At 44.1% G+C, this 23,212-nt stretch overlaps 1 protein-coding gene across 2 annotated transcripts in view; it reads right to left on the minus strand.

The window, feature by feature from the left end:
* Positions 1-115: 115 nt before the first annotated feature.
* The window catches only part of LOC110507447 (sodium channel subunit beta-4), a 36,265-nt gene continuing 13,168 nt past the window's right edge, over positions 116-23,212 (minus strand). The window contains exons 2-6 of one of the 2 annotated variants that reach the window (XM_021587448.2): positions 7,679-7,842; positions 7,236-7,455; positions 6,449-6,578; positions 6,159-6,225; positions 116-5,785 (exon numbers count right to left, since the gene is read on the minus strand). In XM_021587448.2, the coding sequence (XP_021443123.1) occupies positions 6,177-6,225; positions 6,449-6,578; positions 7,236-7,455; positions 7,679-7,842 (563 nt within the window). In that variant the 3' untranslated portion in view covers positions 116-5,785; positions 6,159-6,176. The remainder of the gene's footprint in view (positions 5,786-6,158; positions 6,226-6,448; positions 6,579-7,235; positions 7,456-7,678; positions 7,843-23,212) is intronic. The other variant, XM_021587447.2, reaches the window with a different exon arrangement.

Raw genomic sequence — 23,212 nt, forward strand, 5'->3', positions numbered from 1 at the left:
TCTGATTCTACTGTGTCTTCCAGGATGTTACGTGGGGAAGTTACAAGACCGTAGTAACAATAAAGTTCATCCACAGGCTCACACAGCAACAGACGGACACATCCACAACAGTGACTCCTTTTATGCAAACCTTTATTTCCTGTATATATACTTTTTTTTCTCTTCTCTACAATTCCAGAGGGAAAAAAACAATTGGGGTGCATAGTTAATGAGAGGGGAGAACGTTAGACACTATTACAGAAACAGGAGTAGGAGGGGTGTGTTGCACATTCACTTTATAGTTCTTAAAGGAAGCATCACCTCAGAGACCTGAGGGGGTTGAGTCAGGTCAGTCAGTGACTGCCTCACAGTAAGCGTGTGTGTGTTTTGGTGGGTGAGAGGGCGAGCTGTTTTCCTCTGCACGAGCCACATTAGCCCTCATGCTCAGCTTGGGCTTGACAGCGGTCGTTACAATTTAGCAAGACATTATGGAAGCACAGCACTCGTTAAACCCCAATAAGAAAGAGCAAATGCGCTGTACTTAGACATCAGGATGATACTGCCACTTGAGACCATTCGAGCCTGGCCATCTAGGGACTGCTACCCACAGACAGTCATCCTGTGGGTGAGGCCAGTGAGGGAGCGAAAACAGCCCCTCCTCAGAACCCTGAACAGCTCCGTGGAGTAGAGGATCATGGGTGAAAACTGTGTAAACCTGTGTGTGTGTGTGTAGTGATCCTAACAGGCAGTAACCTGGCTACCTTATGAGCTCAGAGTAAATTCCTATCTATTTGACTATAGAGTAGACTGTGCTGTGGGTAGCTTCAGTTGGCTACAAATGCACACCCATTGTGATAAGGATGAAAATAGATACAACTTTATTTTGCTTATTTGTTTGCTTGGCCTTGGTGGGCTAAAACTTAGAAAAGGAGTTTTAAAATGCAGTTTGGCCAGAGGACCTGTACTGTACAGTATACTGCAGGTTGGAGCAGGAGGTGTTCTCTGCACTGGAATGTGGGAAGCAGAGAGCAGACTTCACAAACTCTTGGCTTGGCAGTGTGAGTAGGAGTCGCTCTGGCAGTGGGCCACAGGAAACCCATATTAGTATCAAATCAGATGATTAATACATCTGTTATATAAGAAGCAGACAATGTTATGACTGGATATATTTATATTTGTGTCCCGACTTTCATTGTAGATCTTTATATTGAACACATATACCTTGTGGCAATGTACAATGCATTATTAGCAAATTGGAGTATTCTTATTTGAGCTGCAGAGAATTCATGGCATGTATTTGCGTTGATTGGATTTCCCATGCTAGATAAGTATTTTGATAACATTGAACGTGAGATATAGCTCTGTATCATTTTCCGGGTTTTTGCTGTAGTCGTAAAACAGTGAATCATCAGGCTTGCTGTATTTCTGTGTACTGTCATAATGTGCACAAGGTATCAAAACTAACAGACACATGACATTTGTTTCATTTCATGGTTGTGCAAGTGTGATGGGATTCTATCAAATGGTGCCTAATAATAGGCAGTGTGCTGTAAGTAATACTCGTAATACTACCAGCCATGCTGTTAGTCTGTGTTGCCTGAGACGTTGGTTCACAGGGTGAGTCGTGTGGATCTGCCGCGACGACGCAGGCTTGAGCTGATTGCAGCTTTTAGTCCATCATAACATGTGGCCCACAATGCATCACTGCAGCTATGCGACTGCCTCTAGAGGATCACTACACTGGGCATGCTCACTGCTGCGCCCCGCAGCTCAGACGTGCACAATCAGGCTCAGAGCTTGTGGATCTCAGCTCAGACATGGCCAGTTGAGCTCAGAGCTTGTGGATCTCAGCTCAGACATGGCTAGTCGAGCTCAGAGCTGGTTGATCTCAGTTCAGACATGGCTAGTCGAGCTCAGAGCTGGTTGATCTCAGTTCAGACATGGGTAGTCGAGCTCAGAACTGGTTGATCTCAGTTCAGACATGGGTAGTCGAGCTCAGAGCTGGTTGATCTCAGTTCAGACTTGGCTAGTTGAGCTCAGAGCTTGTGGAACTGTTCATACTGAGGGGCTTGAACAGATACTGTTCTCCTAGAGATACTGAAGCAGTGAACAGTGAAGGACAACTCTGTACTTCGTAACACACAAGAAATACTAATGGTATTTTTGTACATTGTCAGATCTGATTAAAGTTACAGAAGGGACAATGAATCTGCAAACAACAAGATACGGATACAATAACTAGCCTTATGAATCATTTTCTTCATCGACATGATCCTTCCGAATACCTCAACGGAGGGCTTGATTATACAAAGACACTGACAGACAAGGATCAACTGAATAGTATTGCTTTTCTCCCAGAAGCAGGCTTTGTGTGCTTTTCCCCAATGTCAAAGAAGTAATGGTTCACTGACTACATGGAACCAATAGAGAGAGAGAGAGAGTGTGTGTGTGTGTGTGTTTGTGTATGTGTGTGTCTCTGTGTGTCTCTGTGTGTCTCTGTGTGTCACTGGTTTTCAACGGGGTAATACAATGGACAGGAGTGCCACCATGGACCACATCACTGCAAACAGTTGGTACATCAGTGCATAAAGCAGGTAGCACACCTCCGTACCCAGTATCTAGTTTCATGAGTTGGCTATTGCATCATCTGTTTTACCACCACAACAGCACATGAAAGTTGCCAGTCGTATTGCTTCCGTTAAACACAGGTCATGTATGAGTAGAATACAGAAACGGCAGAGACGGTAAAGGGTGAACAAGGTGATTCTGCAAGAACCTGCTGGAACGATGCCGCAATATCATGTGTGTCACCTTATGCTCTCTAAAGCTAAGACACTACATGGCAAACGTAAGTCCAGTGCCACGACTACATCCACTAAATGACCCTATAGGATTCAAATCACAACCATGGGATGGAAGTGAGTATGGCAGCACTCGGTCTAAAAGCATTCCCTGGCTCTCCATGTCACCGGGGCCTCTGGTAAATTAAAAAAAAAGGTACTGCAGGTCAAGTGATGAGGGAGACCTTTCCTACGATGCAACCTCAACATGGTGAGGGAATAGAAGGAGGGAGGTCTAGAATGGATTATCCCTAGACAGACTAGTTGTCCAGATCTAACTTGTTATCTATCGCCACACACAATACGGTTATAATCAACCGGGGCAAACATCACCTTCCCTACAGAGTCTACAAGCACATCGCTCTCTACTCCTCATATCAACCACAGTCTAGATGTTCATAAGGATACTCTACACGAGTAAGGTTCCTATTAACACCCTTCCTAAGTCTACAGCAACACTCTCTCCCTAAAGCCCTGTACATTTTACTGTCTCAGGACGAGGAGACGGAGATGGAGGGGCCTACTAAATTTCCATCTCAGATGAGTAAACCCTACGAAGTGGACATTCATGTATGGGTCTGAGCTCTGCAACTACAATGATGCTTTACACACACCTAGACGTATAAAGGTGTGGTCGTCACTTCAAGTGGCACCTCTGAATTTGAACAAATATGGATGTACAAGTAACCCATTTGCTTTAGAAACAGGTTGAAAATGAGATAAATACATTTCAACAGATGAGTTATGGCTTGGCCTGGTTTGAGATGCTCGCTTTGAGAATTGCATGTTTCCCATCGAGGCAATATGACGTTCAGTCTTGAGGGGCCGGAGTCATAAAGGAATGCTTTGATTACGGACAACGAACCTTTGTAGTAGCTACATTCTGCAGCTCAAACTCATGCATACCAGTAGTGGGCCTTTCGGTTCATATGGCAATTGATTTGAATACGGGACAGTGTAGGCTACACAAGGTCAAGGGGGTAACGATGATGAGCCAGCTTGGTAGTTGGCATCCGAGTCAATGGTGCAATGTTTTGCTGTACTGAAGATGGAGGGCATTATCCTGTTATAGGCTCGTCGCCACATTAACATGTTAGTGCTATGGGGGTTTGCATCGAATGAAGTGGATGTGAAGATAACTGCAAGTGGCCTACAGATCCACTATGCATGCAGGCCAGGTGATGACAGAACACTAGAGAGCAGTCTTTCCTGTGGTATGGACGTGTCGCATATATATAAACAACATTCACATGCTAAGAAAAATGCATTGGTTATTTGTTAGAAGCAGCATCATAAATGTTCATTCATTTCTACAGGGAAATGGGTTAGGCGGGAATTGTCTTTACTTTAGTTCTGGATCTTTTTGATATTTTCGGTGTTTTTTAAATCTTTTTTTTTTTTCTGTGTGTTTTTCATGGCGGTTTTAAGGCTCCCTAAAAGCGAAGGGAGCAGGAAGTGAGTACAGGCACCTGTGTTTCATCTAATGCAAAAATGAATCAAACCAGTTCCGGCCTGGATCTAATATACACTCCAATGACTCCCTTCTTCCTCTTCTCCTTTATCACATTCCTTTCCTCCGCAGTGACATTGTGCTCATAACCCAGCCCACTGCGTTGCCGTCCAAAGGACAGTATTTGTACTCTGTACGCAGATCTAATGAAGAGTCTTGACCTTAGTAACCGTAGCAGTCGTTCATCATAGTGGTGAAGATCTTTTAGTTACTGTATATCCTATTGAATAGGCACAATTGATACTGTATGGAATTAGTTCCGGATCAGCTTTCAAGGCATTGCCTTTCTGTCAAAAATGGACTGTGAAGGTTCACTATGGTTAAAGAAGGGAAGCTGTTTGCCCCCTGTACAAGGTGCGCAGAGAGTACAAAGAATCTCTATCGGGCAGTAGGCTACCATAAATATGTCTCGTAATCAAAAGAGCTGCAGAGATGGTCAGAATATATTGTGCTGTTGTAGAGTATACAATATGGCAGTTCGTAGAACTTGGCAGTGTGTGAGTTACTGTGTGTGTGCGTGTGTGTGTGTGTGTGTGTGTGTGTGTGTGTGTGTGTGTGTGTGTTTGTGTGTGTGTGTGTGTGTGTGTGTGTGTGTGTGTGTGTGTTTATTGGGATGAATCTTGTCCTGGAGGCAGCTCTGCAGGGTGGTCACTAGCTGGTTTAGCCACAAAGTAAAAATCAGATTATAAACCAGAGGAGGCTGGTGGGAGGAGCTATAGGAGGACAGGCTCATTGTGATGACTGGAATGGAATGATGGAAAGGTGTCAAACACATTAAACATATGGAAACCACGTTTGACTCCATTCCATTCCATCCATTCCAGGCATTACAATGAGTCCATCCTCTTCTGTTTTAAACCTAACCTTAACCTTAACCCTAACCTTAACCACACTGTTAACCTTATGCCTAACCCTAATCTTAAATCTAGCGGAAACCGCTCAGCTCTGCCCCCAGGACAAGATTCATCCCAATAAACGTCAACCAGATGTTTTTACATAGTGTACATGAATGAGTAACTGGTGAGACATTGATGTTGATTCCAGAAATGTTCGGAAAGTAGGCTTTCGCGCGATTCAGATAAATACCTCAATAAACTCTGAATCGGATACACAATCTTTAGGGTGTGTCATTGGAGTGTCTGAGCCAGCCCTGATCAGTTATCATGTTCCCCAAAATCTCTAGCACAATTTAAAATATACATTTGACATACTATTTCACATTGGTTTATGTTATACTTTTGTCATTAGATAAAGATAAAACAGTTCATTGATAATAGCTTTCTTTCTATGCCTGTTCAATATATTTTCATGTGTACATATATACATGTACAGACATATATGTACATATACATAGGTGCACATGTTTCATGCCTTTGGTGTGGCTTTGTTGTCCGCTTTGGCTGCGCTGAGTCCATTTTCTGTGTTGTCCTGTCCTGAGCTCACAAGGCACTCTTTACTGTGATAGGAGAGGAAGAGAAAGAGAAAGAGAAAGAGAAAGAGGAAGAGAGAGAGAAAGAGAGAGAGAGAGATAGGGAGAGAGAGAGAGAGAGAGAGAGAGAGAGAGAGAGAGAGAGGGAGAGGGAGAGGGAGAGGGAGAGGGAGAAAGACAGAGAGACACAGAGAGAGACACACACAGAGAGAGAGACAGAGACAGAGACAGAGAGAGAGAGACACACAGAGAGAGAGAGACACAGAGAGAGACACAGAGAGAGAGAGAGATGACGCAGAGGTGCGCATCACAAATAGAGAGAGACAGGAAAAGAGAGAAGGTCAGAGTCAGTGTGAAGAACTAAAGGCAAGTAAAGAAATGTTGATAAAGGCATGCATACCAATGTTCCATGACAGTTTCAAAGGGGGGAGGCGGTAGCCGAAGAGCTGTCGGTTCGAATCCCAGCGCTGACGGGAAAAATGTGAAGGGGGTGAGCTGGCAACCAGAGGGTTGCTGGCATTAATATCTCAGATGCCCTTGAGCAAGGCACTTAACTCCCAAACAGCTCAATGGGTGCCACTCTGTGGCTGCTCCTGTGCTGCTCCCAGGCTGCAGCTGCACATACTCATATAATACATACTAACTGCATACACTGCCATCTCTTATACACCTGAGCTTTGAATCACTTACTTCTTCTCTGCAGACTTTTTTAGGATGAGGAGCACCACAGTCTTTGTCACCATGACAACAATGATCAACCCGATGACTCCGCCAACGACAGACACGATGATGGTGGTTACGGTATTGTCAACCACTTTCACTGGGGAGAGGAGGTGGATAACAAGAGAGAGGGTGGAAGGGAGGGAGGAATGGTGAGAGGAAGAGAGGGTTCAATAAGATGAGTATTCAGCTGTTTCCCTATAATGATAGTCAGGTGTACGTTCTATCTAGGAGAATATGAAGAGGTCATTTGATGCACATCTTTGACATCGTGCATCAAAGAGCTGGTGTATCTGTAAAACACTCAAGAAAAACAAACGGGCAAACGTCTTTTACCAGGCGACGATGAGAGAGAAGGAGGGAAGAACAGAGGAGGTGTGGATCAGTCTCACAACCACAGCGCTGGGAGATCGAGTGATCCGCTCACGAGGAGATGAGGATACATCTCCATGTAGCTTTTTACCTCCAAGGAATTGATTCTAGTGCATACTGGGTACACACCACAAGCAACACATCCGGTTGGACAATAAATAGACCATGCTGCAACGTAACACTTGACCATGGAACAGATGTCAGAGTATTCTTGAGCCATTACACAATGTTGGAACTTGGACACATGACAAATGAAGCCGACATGTGCCCCTACTTCCACTAGAAGACATCAAAAAGACTGGTGACCGGGTGGCCTAAAACCTAAAGTAGGGAAATGTCGTCAATGGGTACGTCGTATGCAGTCAGGGACTGTGCCGTGTCTTACGTTCATCCACCACGAACAGGGTGAAGACGGCGCTATGGTTGCGGTTCTTCTCCTTGGGGTTCCGGGCGAAACAGGTGTACTCGCCCTCGTCCTCGAAGGTCACGTTGAACAGCAGGATGGAGATGTTGTTGTGCTTGCTGCTGCCGACAAACTCTATCCGCTCCTGGTACACCTGCACCCGTGGTTCCACACCTTCTATAGGGATCACCGCCTCACACAGCTGGAGAGGAATAGGGAGGGGGGGTGGGGGGGTGAGGGGAGAAGGAGAGGGAGAAGAGGAGGGAGTGGAAGAGGGATAAGGAGAACAGGAGGAAGCGAGAGAGAGGAGGAATGAGGTGGAGAACAGGGGCGAGGGGGAGAGATGTTGAGACAGGAGTGGGATGTCACGTTGCTCATTGAGGGGGTGTTAGTGAAGGAGATGACTGTGTCAGTCGGTGTCGTGCCTTCGCCATGGTGCCGTTGTCGTTGTATTGCCAGTTGAAGTACAGGTTCTTGATGCCGATGCAGCTGGAGTAGATGCAGGGTAACAGCACCGTGCTGCCGTTCATCGCTTCCATGAAGGGCACCTTCCCCACTGACACCTCCAGCGCTGAAGCACACCATACACCTGGAAGGGACGGAGGAGGGAGGGAAGGAGAGAGAGAGAGAATATGATTAGATTTGTAAGTAAACAATTTGGGATTCAATGATTTGGCACACTGGAAGACAGAAATTGAAATGCTCGACAGAGAGAGAAAGAGAGAACGAGGAAGAGAAAGAATGAGGACATCATTTGTTTTTCACCAACAGCAGTAGCCTACATGACCGTTCCTCTCTTATCTCCAGCTATTTTTATAGTGGCCTGGCTGTTAGATGGCTGTTAGTATTATCACTTACCCAGCTGACACTGGGGCACAGTACACACAGGTGTGTACATACATACACACCTCAACTAGCTCTCACAGTCTCATGTCAGAATTAGATGTTCATCGATGTTTCTCAAAATTCAAAGTTGTTGCAAACGTCAAATATCAAAATATTTAAGGTTAAGTAAAGGCATGAACTCTGAAATCTTAAGGTTGGGCATTAACTCTGAATGGTTAAGGTAAGGGTTAAGGTTCGGTGGTATAAGGCTTAAAGCAAAAATCTCAAAAATAACTTTCTATTGCCGAATTTCAACTTGCAATGTGAAATCTGAGGCAGATGCTTACGCCCAACTGCTATCCCCTAGCAAATCAAATCAAATCAAAACCCTCAGCGCTCACTGTTGCCCCTAGCGGCCGGTTTCCACGTCGTCGCTCAATGTCCTTAGACATGGACGGACGTCCAATACTGATTTGTGTAACGGGTGACCTGGCTGGTCAACCTAGGCCAATATAGCCCTCGTGTGTTTGTTTGTGTGTTTGAGTGTGTGTCCATCACGAGTCAACATGCCTCCCAATCACAGCATCGGCGTGATCTCCAAAATATCGGAGTCCTTTCTATTCCACTGCATCCAAATCAAGTAGCCTATTCAAGTACGTTTTCAAGGGAGAGCGAGTGAAAGAGTGGGAAAGCAAAATGAGAGAAATAATGGACGGATGGGTGTGTGGGTGGGTATAAGGAGGAGGGACAGAGAGAGAGGGAGAGAAAGAGAGCGATAAGAGAGTGGAGGAGGAAAAAGAGACAGGGCCCGGTTGTTTTCTGTCTGGTCCTGTGGGCCATGCAGTGCAGTACGGTGCGGCACGGCGGGCGGTGGTATTCTCACCACGCGGCTTGGCGTCAGCGCTGAGAGGACTGCACAGGGGCTATTTTTAAATCCTCTCGTCCCATCTCAATATTTCATTCTGGGAAAGAGATAGTGAGTGTGTGTGCTGAGTGTATGGGCCTGTAAACAACCCTGGTGCGCGTGAGTGTGTTGTTTGGACGGTAAATGACTGAAGACTATAGTACTGCAGTCACACCAGCCTTGCTCAACATGGCAATAGACCAGATCAGGAGAACCAAGCAATCCCATCAGCCAATTACCCCAGCTCAGCCCAGCCCCTGCGTTACCAGGGGCTGGTAATTAATGAAATGAATGTGTTTGTACTTGGCCAATACTATGGTATGTTAACACACTGTGATGTGATGATAATTGCCAATAGAAGGCTGGGTTGGTAGCCTGGGTACCAGTCTTTTTCTGCTAACATTCCACTCCACACATGGCACATGAGACGGAGTGCAAGGAGTGGAATGTTAGCAGAAACAGACTTGCACCCAGGCTAGTGGGTTGGCAACGCCACGACAAAAATGAAAAAGGCTCTGTAATTGTTGTTACTCTGATCAGTCAGATAGCTAGCAACAACGACTAGGAGCATGAATGCAGATGGCTTGTTTCAGCTAGCTAATGGGGCATGCCAAGCAAGAGTCCCCACGCTAAATCATCTGCATACTTTCTTCTCATTATATTTTTTTCATTAGCACACTATTCCTCTTACACCATTTCATCTAGAAATGTAATTCAAACTTCAAAACGTGCAGACTGGTCTGGACTGAGTTGCTTGTATAAAACGTTACGATATATTTGATACTTTTTAAGCTACGAAACGTTTTGTCTTTTCTTTTGTCCTCCATCCACTTTCAAAAGATTTCCTCACCATTCTAAAGGCCTCATTGTGACATCATCACTTTCAACGTTCCATTCACTGTAAATGCAACAATTACGAGGGGGTGTGGTATGGCCAATATACCACAACTAAGGGCTGTTCTTATGCACGACGCAACACGGAGCGCCTGGATACAGCCCTTAGCCGTGGTATATTGACCATATACCACAAACACCCGAGATGCCTTATTGCTATTATTAGAGCAGTAGAAATACATGTTTTGTCATACCCGTGGTATACTGTCTGATATACCATGACTGTCAGCCAATCAATACTCAGGACTCGAACCATCCAGTTTATAGTGCAATTTTTGACACAAATCAGCCACCGTCGGCCACTTTGCCAAGACAACAATTGCTTTCAAATCTGAAATTGGAACATAATGATCTGTTACCAATCTATCGATACAGCTGTTTTAGTAACTGCATTAATACTGCTTTGCTTTATCTTGGCCAGGTCGCAATTGTAAATGAGAACTTGTTCTCAACTTGCCTACCTGGTTAAATAAAGGTGAAATAAAATAAATAAAATAAAAATACATTTCCCCCAACTTTTTCCAAACAACAACCATTTTGACCACTCCACCAACAAGTCAGACAAAACTTAGAGCATATTAAATCTTCCTCTACCTCTCTGATTTTGAAATCTGAAAGCAGAACAGGAATAGCTTCTACCAATCAATAGGTAGAGCTCTTTTAGTAACCCATCGACTGCTTTTATTAAAGATGCAGTAATGTCAGAAGCTAGCAGATTCATTACTTACCAACAACAGCTGTAAATATCAATACAACTACATCACATTTTGAAATTAACTTTCCTCTCTTTGACTAACAACACTATTATGAATCTAGCAAAGAAGTTGTGTGGGTCAGAGTGCAGTATTAATTGAGTTTCATAGCACAAATGTTTGCTAGCATGTTTCTCAAACTGGCTTTAGCCATGGAGGGAGCAGGCCTGCTAAGGCAACTGTTGCCTAGCAACATGAGCCTCGGAGGGAGACAACATCTACATAGCACGACAAATTCCCATGATTTGTGAATCTGTTTTGGACCGAACAGCTTGCGTTAAGATTTCTAATGCGACCTGCAATGATTTGGTGAAGATCTCTAATGCTCACTAGCTTCGTCCTCATTCTCAGGATCGTGCACCGTGCTATAAATACCTGGATAGTTTGCCTCTCTGTAAAGAGAATGGTGGGCTGTACGTTGATCCTTCTGCTCTGATTGGATAGAGCGAAGCTGTTGCCGTTCACTCACTTCATATTTCACCCGGTCACTTCTCATCGCACGTTACGTTTTCACACGTAACAACTGCAGTTTAGACACTGACCACAACCACACAACTATTGACCACAACTACTGACCACAATTACTGACCACAACCACACAACTACTGACCATATCCACACAACTACTGGCCACTACTGACCATAACTACTGAATACAACTAACTGACCACAACTACAGACCGTAACTACTGACCACAACTACTAACCTCAAATACTGACCATAACTCCTGACCACAACTCCTGACCACAATCACATAACTACTGACCATAACTACTGATCACCACTGACCATAACCACTGACTAAAACTACTGACCACAACTACTGGCCACTACTGAGCACAACTACAGCTACTGAACCACACAACTACTGACTACAACTCCTGACCAAAACTACTGACCACAATCACTGACCAACCACGCAACTAGTGACCACACAATTACTGAACCACTCAACTACTGACCACAACCACACAGCTACTGACCACACAACTACTGTGCACAATTACTGATAACACAACTACAGACCATAACTCCTGACCTCAACTACTGGCCACAACCACACAACAGCTGATGACAATGTATTTGAAAGACAAAGAAGTTATTTATTGGGCAAAATGAATGTATGCAGAGGGGAAAAATAGTTTATGTTGTCAATAATCATTTGATTGTAAGCCAACCCTGTCTGTTTTTGTTTTGCAACATGTAAAGTGTTGGATCCCATGTTTCATAAGCTAAAATGAAATATCCCAGAAATATTCCATATGCACAGAAAGCGTATTCCTCTTAAATGTTGTGCAGAAATTTGTTTACATCCCTGTTAGTGAGCATTTCTCCTTTGCCAAGATAATCCATCCACCTGACGGGTGTGGCATATCAAGAAGCTGATTAAACAGCATGATCATTACACAGGTGCACCTTGTGCTGGGGACAATAAAAGGCCACTCTAAAATGTGCAGTTTTGAGGGAAATTGCAATTGGCATTCTGACTGCAGGAACGTCCACCAGAGCTGTTGTTTAGATAATTTCATGTTAATTTCTCTACCATAAGCCACATCCAACATCATTTTAGAGAATTTGGCAGTATGTCCAACTGGCCTCACAACCGCAGAGCACGTGAATCCACACGAGCCCAGGACCTTTACCTCCGGCTTCTTCACCTGTGGGATCATTTGAGACCAGCCACACAGACAGCTGATGAAACCGAGGAGTATTTCTGTCTGTAATTAAGCCCTTTTTTAGGGAAAAAGTCACTCTGATTGGCTGGGCCTGGCTCCCCAGTGTGTGGGCATATGCCCTCCCAGGCCCACCCATGACTGCGCCTCTGCCCAGTCATGTGAATCCCATAGATTAGGGCCTACTTAATTTATTTCAATGGACTGATTTCCTTACATGACCTGTAACTCAGTAGAATTGTTGCATGTTGCGTTTATATTTTTGTTCAGTATACTGTAATTTATTGCAGATCAACAGAAAATATGCTGTTCCAATGAATGGCAATACAGCCTCAAATGACAACATATTGACTGAAAAAGGTTGTTTTATTAAAAGAGTTGTCCTTGGCTGTGATTGATCAGCTATTTTAAAGCAACTTGCTAAGAAAAACAATTAACAATTCAACAGATCATTAATTGCACCGATTAACTGAGGCAATTACCACATTAGATCATACTTTATGAATATCCCATCTGAAATCTACCCCTAGCTCCTAACCCCTAGCCCCTAACACCTAGTCCCTAGACTCTATTTAAATTGCATCTGAACTCTAACCCTGTCATCCGCATTGTGTAATCAATATGATGTGAATTCCACCTAAAGGGCTAGTTGGAGCTATTGGCATATAGTTTATACCCATCCAATCCACTGTCACATCTTGGCAGATTGTTCTTTTTACTGGGCCGCTGTGGCTAAGAATGACAGAGGTTGAGAATGACAGAGGCTAGCATCAATCACACTTCAGCAGAGGGAAATGACTAATGGAAGCAGAGGGAGAATGAGCGAGGGGTACCTGAGAGGAAGCTGGCGGATGCAAAACAAACTAACCTCCCTATTTTGTACTACTTCACGTTTGCCTTCCCTGGTAATCTCCCTTACCTACTTCTAGGGACGCACATGCATAGACATTCGGTACACACAAACACTTGCATACCCGCACACTTCCCTGGTCAGCATCGCAATATATCCCTACCTCCCTTTCTCTCTCTCTCTCTCTCTCTCTCTGTAATGCAGCAGAGTAATGCTGCAGCGGCTCAATATATTCTGTTTCTCTCTCTGCCTCCTTCTCTCTCTCTCTCTCTCTCTCTCTCTTACTAGCACTCTACTTCCCTCCTCTTTGTCCCATACTCCCTGCTCATCTACTCCTCATCTTTACACAATTCATAGTGGTATTGTGGTGTTGTTGATGTTGGCCCTCAAGGGCTCTGAGGCAGCTATAAGCTGGGTGATGCCAGCAGTGCTGGGCTAGCTAGGTTGGGGACAGCACGGCCGGTCAGTCACGTGTGTGTGCGTGTGCTGTGGGTCCCTGGAGGGCAGGACAGGACTAATCTCTCAGTGGTTTTGATTTTAAAGAACCACTTTTCTGCTCACCAGTCTCAACTACCTGCCTGCTGCCTGGCAAATTATCACCTCCCATCACTTTGTCGCAGGCACACACGCACGCACGTACGCACGCACGTACGCACACACACACACACACACACACACACACACACACACACACACACACACACACACACACACACACACAGAGAAAGAGACAGAGACAGAGAGTGAGAGAGAGAGCGAGAGAGAGAGAGGTCTCCCGTGGACTTTATAGAAAAGGCTTGACTCCTCATCCATTAGCCATGACTCAGCATACTGTTTAGTCTGTTGATGCAGTCAACTTGAAATTGTGGTGACACTGCTGTTACCGTAGTCTGAGAGTTTTACATTACTGTTTTACAACCCTGTGATATCCATTGAATGAAGAATATTTCTGCTCACCTGATACGTGTTATTTGCCTTGAAGTTTAAGAGCTAGTGTCTACTGTGGTGCTCATAACATGACTAAGCACATTTTTAAGCATGTGGTGTGTGTGTGTGTGTGTGTGTGCGTCTAAATACTTAAACTTGCCTGTCTGCGTCTCTGTGAGGTGTTTACTTGTTTGTCCTCTAAGTTACATGTCTAGACTAGCAACCCAAACTCGTAGCCCCTCTGTCCTCTCCTGATTCCCTTAGAGGCCCTTGTGAATGCATCACAGCTGTGATACCTCATGCTAATCTCAGATTAAATCAAGAACAGCTATCCTCGACCTCCCCTTCCCCTTCCCCACCCACACACAGACACACACACACACACAAAGACACACATCCGATAACCAAGCGGAAATACCAGTTACTAAAGTTAGATCAGTTATTCCAAAAATGAGCCACAAAGGCAGAGGTTTGTGTGGGTACAAGGCCGGATTATATTCCTAGTCTCATCCTTTTGGCATTTATCTCTCGTCCGGGGACTGATCACTGATATAAAGTAACTGCTGACCTGGAACTTCCTGTCAGATGCTCCATTCAAACTTCTGTTGTAATTTCTATTCCAAGGAAGTTGGGAATAAAGAAAGGACACCCTTCTCAAAAACCTCCCCATCTGAACTGCCTGTTCACAACCCAGGAAGTGGCCATTGGACTGATGCACTCTCAAAAGAACATGAGGAGGAGCTCACGTGTGAGATCTCACCGCCCTCCGTTGACTTCGCTATCCCCTATTTATCATTCTTAGTTGAGTAATGGACTCCACCTGTCCCTTCCCCTCTCTTCCCCATCTCAACCATTCTGCCTCTCCTGCCTCTTTGACCTCGGAGCCACCATCACTCAGAATCTCTATCTAGCTGTTCCTCCTCTCCTCACCCCTGCCCTATGCATCCCTTCACATTGCATTAAAAACTCAGTCGGTTAATAATTAATCTGCCCTTGGTTCTCCCTTTTCCTCTAGTCTCTCCTCCCCTCGTCTCCCTCTTCTTTGTGGCAGGAGTGCCCGCCACGTGTCTCTACAGGCTTGGTCAGACACTGGGGAAGACTATTTCCACTCAAACTTTTATTTATCCGTTCTTTCATGGGAGCTCCTAAAGTAACTAAGCTCTGGTACAAGGCATCTGTTTCTGTAGTCTCTCCATCCCTCTCCTACTTCCCCCTTCACGTTTCTACTTCTTCACTAAGTTAAGCCTCTCTCATTCAATTTCTCTGACCCTCTCTTCCTCCATCTTCCTCTCCATGCGCATTTACTAGTGGCCGCCTGGCCTTAGCCTGGCGCTGGTCCCTTCAGCCCTCCGCTTAGTGACTACAGGAGTAGGCATACAGAAACGCATCCGGCGGTTTTATAACGCAGTCGGACAGAAACCTGTGAGTCACTCCGTAGACCTGAGAATGAGCCTAAATCTCAGCCTGAGTAGAGCAGTGAAGTACAATAAGTACACTCAGCCTGTGCAGCAGGCCTCTCTCTCTCTCTCTCTCTCTCTCTCTGGCCCTCTTACAGGCATACTGCTCCCCTCAGCTACAGCACACCAAAGCACAGTGCAGAGTGGAGGACATTATTCTTGGATCACTGTGGGTGACATTGCTTCAGCTACACTGGCGAAAGACAAGGAAACGAAGAAACGAACCGAAACAGCAGCACCACATAATGACATCAGACTCCCATTAGAACAAGAACAGAATTTGGATTTCTCTAATTTCCCAATATGTGCCCTCCCTTTGGGCATTGCCACTTTGGGAAGAGTCAATCGAGGTTGCCAAGTCTACCTTTAACTGTGATCTAACTTAATCATAGAACACGGAACGCGGAGCATAATGGTTCTGGATGCCATTATAGAGATAATTTATCTAAGCATTTTTTGTTGAGCATCATCCTTTATCGTTATCTTTAGAAATGGTTTCCAATTCCAGTGGGACTGTGCCATACTGTGTTAGCACACATGAGGCATTGTTCAACTTATTTCAAAACAGGAAGACACACAAATTCAAGTCCACAATAGACCCATACAACATAGCAAGCGCCCACCAACCCCAGGGATGGGAATTCATTCAAACATCTGCCTTCAATCAACTCCTCAGCCGTGACCCTTCGGTGTATACCTTCTATGTGCTGCATTCAGGCTCTCAATTTACAGGCATAACTCATTTCCCTTGTAACCTACATGGGAAATCTCTTGACGATTACTAGAACGTACCCTTCATACAAAAGGAAAATTGAACTGCTATAAATGTCTTTCTGGTTAATTTGGACTGGTTTTTAGGAAATATCCAAGAAAAACATTGATGCAGTCCTAGTTCAAATAAATTACAATCTAACTTATTCTCCCAATGTACCTTAATTCATGAAGTCGTCAAACATGCCCTCACAACCTTGACATACATAATCCTCCAGTTAATCTAAATGGCCCAACCACCGGTGATTTTAGTACAGCAATTCAAATCATCCCCTCAGCAGGTGTGCAATACAAAAACAAGTGCCACTGCAGTGTTTCGGTCTCACATTATAACAACGGATCACAGCAAGGAGTCTATTGTTACACGCTAATCCATGTACTTCAATGTCGCAAACGATGCCCGCACATGGTGTTAGTATTACAACACATTGCTATGTACAGGCCGTCAGCACGGTGCAGTAACACTACACAGGGGAGGAGTGCTGAGTGTCTGTGTGTGGTCTGGGGAGTACATATCTGTATGTGGGTGAGGGTTGATGACATTCAAAACCGTGTGTCACTCGCTCTCACTCTACCTGTGCTTGCCTGCCTGTGTGTGTGTGTGTGTGAGTGTGTGTGTGTGTGTGTGTGTGTGTGTGTGGGGAGGGGTGGGGATTCTTACGGTTTTGGCAGGGCTATAGTAACTATTCGGCCTGTAAGGGTGGCGTGTGTCTGAAGAGGTTATGACATCAGATCGGGGTGTGAATGTAGGTATTAGCAAGGGTAGCTTAAGACGAGTACGGGTTGAACACCTGGTGCTGCCGGCCCGCCCCATGACCGTGGCACAGTCCAGACTAATCTGTGGATCAACAAGATGTCACGAGCTCATAACCAGGACACCCTTTCTATAACACCCGCGTCACACTTGTCACACACAGCGATCATTAAATGCACATGCCTCAGCACTTAAATGCAAACAAACATTTACACACAATTGTTAACCTACACGCAAGCATTCACGCGCTCACAGACACACGGACACGAACGCACACACACGCGCACACACACACACACACACAAATACATCCCTTCCCAATGCCATTTCCATTCACGACAACTTTAAAAGGCCATCATCACAAGCCGTACCAAAGAACCTCTAAAAAGGCCAGACCCTTAGTTATAGTGGGGCTAAGAGGACAGGTGCAGCTAGGAAGAGAAATGACCCCCCACCCTGAACCCCCCCCCTTCCCCCATTGTAACCCCTAGAGTCAAATGCTACACCATAATACATGATCAAAGTCTTGACCTCCCAAGACTTGGCATGCCAGTGCATTATCTCAGGAGTCAATAAAGCCCAGGTATTTATAGGACGTCATGTGTGTGTACATGATTTGAACGGCTTAAAATCAACTGTATTTTTAGCTACGCGACAGACATCCAACAGATATCCACCGGGGTAGTTTACATGGCTATTTCAGAGATAAAGCATCACTACCCCCTCCAGGAATTCAATGCCTTGGTAGTGGTCAACGTTATCTGATCGCAGACCCAACCACATATCCACCCAGTCTGATCCTGTAAACTTGACTTTCATATAAGAGGAGCTGAATGGAGCTTCAAGTTAAAAATACACGCTTAGAATTAAAAAAAAATAATAATCTAATCAAATCCAATGTTCTTGGTCACGTGCAGATATTTAGCAGATGCTATCGCAGGTGCAGCGAAATGCTTGGGATGCCAGCTCCACAGAACAAAACAGTACGCACAGTACAAAACAAAACATTGAAATGAATGAATTAGTAAATATCAATAGGACCAATGTCAGAATATAAATACATACAGAACCAGTCAAAAGTTTGGACACACCTACTCATTCAAGGGTTTTTCTTTATTTGTACTATTTTCTACATTGTAGAATAATAGTGAAGACATCAAAACTATGAAATAACACATATGGAATTATGTAGTAACCAAAAAAGTGTTTAAAGAAATTAAAATATAATATATATTTTAGATTCTTCAAAGTAGCCATCCTTTGCCTTGATGACATTTTTGCACACTCTTGGCATTCACTCAACAAGATTCATGAGGAATGGTTTTCCATCAGTTGTGAAGAATTACCCACATATACTGAGCACTTGTTGGCTGCTTTTCCTTCACTCTGCGGTCCATTTCATCCCAAACCATCTCAATTGGGTTGAGGTTGGGTGATTGTGGAGGCAGCACTCCATCACTCTCCCTCCATCTTGGTTAAATAGCCCTTACACAGCCTGGAGGTGTGTTTTGGGTCATTGTCTTGTTGAAAAATAAATGAAAGTCCCACGAAGTGTAAACCAGATGGGATGGCGTATAGATGCAGAATGCTGTTGTAGTCATGCTGGTTAAGTGTGCCTTGAATTCTAAATAAATCACTGACAGTGTCACTAGCAAAGCAACCCCCACACCATCACAACTCCTCCATGCTTCAAGGTGAGAACCACACATGCCAAGATAATCCATTCACCTACTCTGCATCTCCCAAAGACACGGTGGTTGGAACCAAAAATCTCAAATTTGGACTCATCAGACCAAAGGACAGAGTTCCACCGGTCTAATGACCACTGCTCATGTTTCTTGGACCAAGCAAGTCTCTTCTTCTTATAGGTGTCCTTTAGTAGTGGTTTCTTTACAGAAATTCGACCATAAAGGCTTGATTCACGCAGTGTCCTCTGAACAGTTGATGTTGAGATGTGTCTGTTACTGGAAATCTGCAAAGCATTTATTTGGGCTGGTAACTCTAATGGAAGTATCCTCTGCAGCATAGGTAACTCTTGGCCTTCCTTTGTTGTGGCGGTCCTCGTGGCAGTCAGTTTCATCATAGTGCTTGGTGGCTTTTGTGACTACACTTGAAGAAACTTTCAAAGTTTGTCTGTGGATCTGAGTTGTTTAGTCCCGGGGTCCTTAGCTTAGTGGTGCACTTCGTGGGCACTATGGTGTTGTCACCATAGTACCAAAACCATAGTGACTATGCTGAGCTGTAGTCAATGAACAACATTGTCACATAGGTGTTCCTTTTGTCCAGGTGGGAAAGGGCAGTGTGGAGTGCGATTGAGATTGCGTCATCTGTGGATCTGTTGGGGTGGTCTGCGAATTGGAGTGGGTCTAGGGTATCTGGGAGGATGCTGTTGATGTGAGCCATGACCAGCGTTTCAAAGCACTTCATGGCTACCAACGTAAGGGCTATGGGGCGGTAATCATTTAGGCAGTTTACCTTCGCTTCCTTGGGCACAGGGGCTATGGTGGTCTGCATGAAACATGTAGGTATTACAGACTCAGTCAGGGAGAGGTTGAAAATGTCAGTGAAGACACTTGCCAGTTGTTCTGCGCATGCTTTGAGTACACGCCCTGGTAATCCATCTGGCCCCGTGGCTTTGTGAATGTTGACCTGTTTAAAGGTTTTGCTCACATCAGCTACCGAGAGTGTTGTCACACAGTCATCCAGAACAGCTGATGTTCTCGTGCATGCCTCAGTGTTGCTTGCCTGAAAGCGAGCATAAAAAGCATTTAGCTCGTCTGGTAGGCTCGTGTCACTGGGCAGCTCACGTCTGGGTTTCCCTTTGTAGTCCGTAATAGTTGTCAAGCCCTGCCACATCCGATGAGCGTAAGAGCCGGTGTAGTAGGATTCAATCTTAATCCTGTATTGACGCTTTGCTTGTTTGATGGTTTGTTTGAGGGCATAGCCGGATTAGTGTCTCGCTCTTTGAAAGCGGCAGCTCCAGCCTTTAGCTCAATGTGGATGTTGCCTGTAATCCATGGCTTCTGGTTGGGATATGTACGTATGGTCACTGTGGGGCCGATGTCGTCGATGTACTTATTGATGAAGCCGGTGACTGAGGTGGTATACTCCTCAATGCCATTGGATGAATCCCGGAACATATTCCAGTCTGTGCTAAAAAAACAGTTCTGTAGCGTAGCATCCACATTTGTATCCATCTCTGTGTGTGGAGTAAAGGTGGTGCAGTTTTTTTCCCTCTGGTTGCACGTGACATGCTGGTAAAAATTTGATGAAACTGATTTAAGTTTGTTTGCTTTAAAGTTCCTGGTCACTAAGAGCACCGATTCTGGATGAGCATTTTGTTGTTTGCTTATGGCCCTATAGAGTTGGTTAAGTGCGGTCTTAGTGCCAGCATTGTTCTGTGGTGGTAAATAGATGGCTACTAATAATATAGATGAGAACTCGCTTGGTAGACAGTGTGGTCTACAGCTTATCATAAGATACTCTACCTCAGGCGAGCAATACCTTGAGACTTATTTAATATTAGACATTGCGCACCAGCTGTTATTGACAAGAAGACACACACACCCACACCCCTCGTCTTATGAGAAGTAGCATCTCTGCTCTGCCGGTGCATGGAAAATCCCGGCAGCTTTATATTTTCCATGTCGTCGTTCAGCCACGACTCGGTAAAAAATAAGATATTGGCAGTTCTTAATGTCCCGCTGGTAGGATAATCGTAATCGTTGGTCATCATTTTTTTTTCTTCCAATGATTGAATGTTAGCAAGTACAACGGAAGGAAGTGGGAGTTTACTCGTTCGCCTACGGATTCTCCGAAGGCAGCCCGATCTGCGTCCTTTAATCCTCCATCTTTTCTTCACCCAAATGACAGGGATTTGGGCCTGTTCCCGGGAGAGCAATATATCCTTCTCGTCGGACTCGTTAAAGGAAAAAGCTTCTTCCAGTTCGTTGTGAATAATCACTGTTCTGATGTCCATAAGTTATTTTTGGTCATAAGAGACGGTAGCAGCAACATAATGTACAAAATAAGGAAAAAATTAAGTTACAAACAACGCAAAAAAACTAACAAAATAGCACAATTAGTCAGGAGCAAAACGTCAGCCATCCACTTCAGCGCCATCTTTGTCGTTCAGTGCCATCATTGTTGTTTCCATGTCATTTCAATGAAATTACGTTGAACCGAAGTAGAATAGACGATGAAACTGGTCTGAAAAATTCTTGATATGTTTAGCAAGCTCAGACTCCATGTCATCAGATAAGACCTTATGTGCCTCTGCTACTCTATCATAGCCGCTCTTTCGTCCAGGTATGTTTGTTTTATTTTTTTGTCAATGTATCCCTATATGCTCTTCTTCCCTTCTCTCCTTTCCTTGGCTGCACTCTCATGAACCTCAAGAGGGGCTAAACCGCTGTTTGTTTTACACATGCATACATAGGACATGTCTGTTCTGTACCAATACAAAATGCACTATCTTGAAAAAAAATGCACTATCTATTGCAAAAATACCATGCATATTATGCATAAAACTGACAAAATATAATAATAATTTGTATGGGGTATGGTAGCCATTGGCTCAACTTGCCCCTTGGCATCCACCCTGTACCCTGCCCTGAACTTTAGTCACTGTTACTAGCCGGCTACCAACCGGTACTCTACCTTGCACCTTAGAGACTGCTGCCCTATATAAATTACATATAGTTATTGAACACTGGACACTTTAATAATATTTCCATACTATTTTACCCACTTCAAATGTATATACTGTATTCTGGTCTAGGCTTATCCTATATAACTACTGCTATTCACACCTTTTCCATTCCTACACTCTCCATACTGTCAATACAGTAATACAGCAGCATCCACTCGTAGCACACACTCCAGCAGGTATATCTCACTGGTCACCCCCAAAGTCAATTCCTCCTTTGGTCATCTTTCCTTCCAGTTCTCTGCTGCCAATGACTGGAACGAACTGCAAAAATCTCTGAAGCTGGAAACACTAATCTCCCTCGCTAGCTTTAAGCACAAAAAGTCAGAGCAGCTGTAATTTAGCCCAAACAACTACCTCTTCCCCCAACTGTATTTATTTATTTATTTTGCTCCTTTGCACCCCATTATTTCTATTTCTACTTTGCACATTCTTCCACTGCAAATATACCATTCCAGTTTTTTTCTTGCTATATTGTATTTACCTCGCCACCATGGCCTTTTTTGCCTTTACCTCCCTTATCTCACCTCATTTGCTCACATTGTATATATACTTATTTTTCTACTGTGTTATTGACTGTATGTTTTGTTTATTCCATGTGTAACTCTGTGTTGTTGTTTGTGTCGCACTGCTTTGCTCTATCTTGGCCAGGTCGCAGTTGCAAATGAGAACCTGTTCTCAACTAGCCTACCTGGGTAAATAAAGGTGAAATAAAAAATAAATAAATAAATTACACACCATCATATACATACGGTACCAGTCAAAGGTTCTACATTTTAGAATGATAGCGAAGACATCACAGCTATGAAATAACACATATGGAATCATGTCACCACAAAAGTGTTAACAAATCAAAATATATTTTAAATTTGAGATTCTTCAAAGTAGCCACATGCACCTTAGTCAAATACATTTAAACTCAGTTTTTCACAATTCCTGACATTTAATCCTAGAAAACATTCCCTGTCTTAGGTCAGTTATGATCACCACTTTATTTTAAGAATGTGAAATGTCAGAATAATAGTAGAGAGAAATATTTGTTTCAGCTTTTATTATTTCATCACATTCCCAGTGGGTCAGAAGTTTACATACACTCAATTAGTATTTGGTAGCATTGCCTTTAAATTGTATAACTTGGGTCAAAAGTTTTGGGGAGCCTTCCACAAGCTTCCCACAATAAATTAGGTGAATTTTGGCCCATTCCTCCTGACAGAGCTGGTGTAAGTGAGTCAGGTTTGTAGGCCTCCTTGCTCGCACACGCTTTTCCTGTTTTGCCCACAAATTTTCTATTGGATTGAGAACAAGGCTTTGTGATGTCCACTCCAATACCTTTGGACTTTGTTGTCGTTAAGCCATTTTGTCACAACTTTGGAAGTATGCTTGGGGTTATTGTTCATTTGGAAGACCCATTTGCGACCAAGCTTTAACTTCCTGACTGATGTC

Source organism: Oncorhynchus mykiss, chromosome 27 (assembly GCF_013265735.2).
Source record: "Oncorhynchus mykiss isolate Arlee chromosome 27, USDA_OmykA_1.1, whole genome shotgun sequence".
Classification (NCBI taxonomy): Eukaryota; Metazoa; Chordata; class Actinopteri; order Salmoniformes; family Salmonidae; genus Oncorhynchus; species Oncorhynchus mykiss.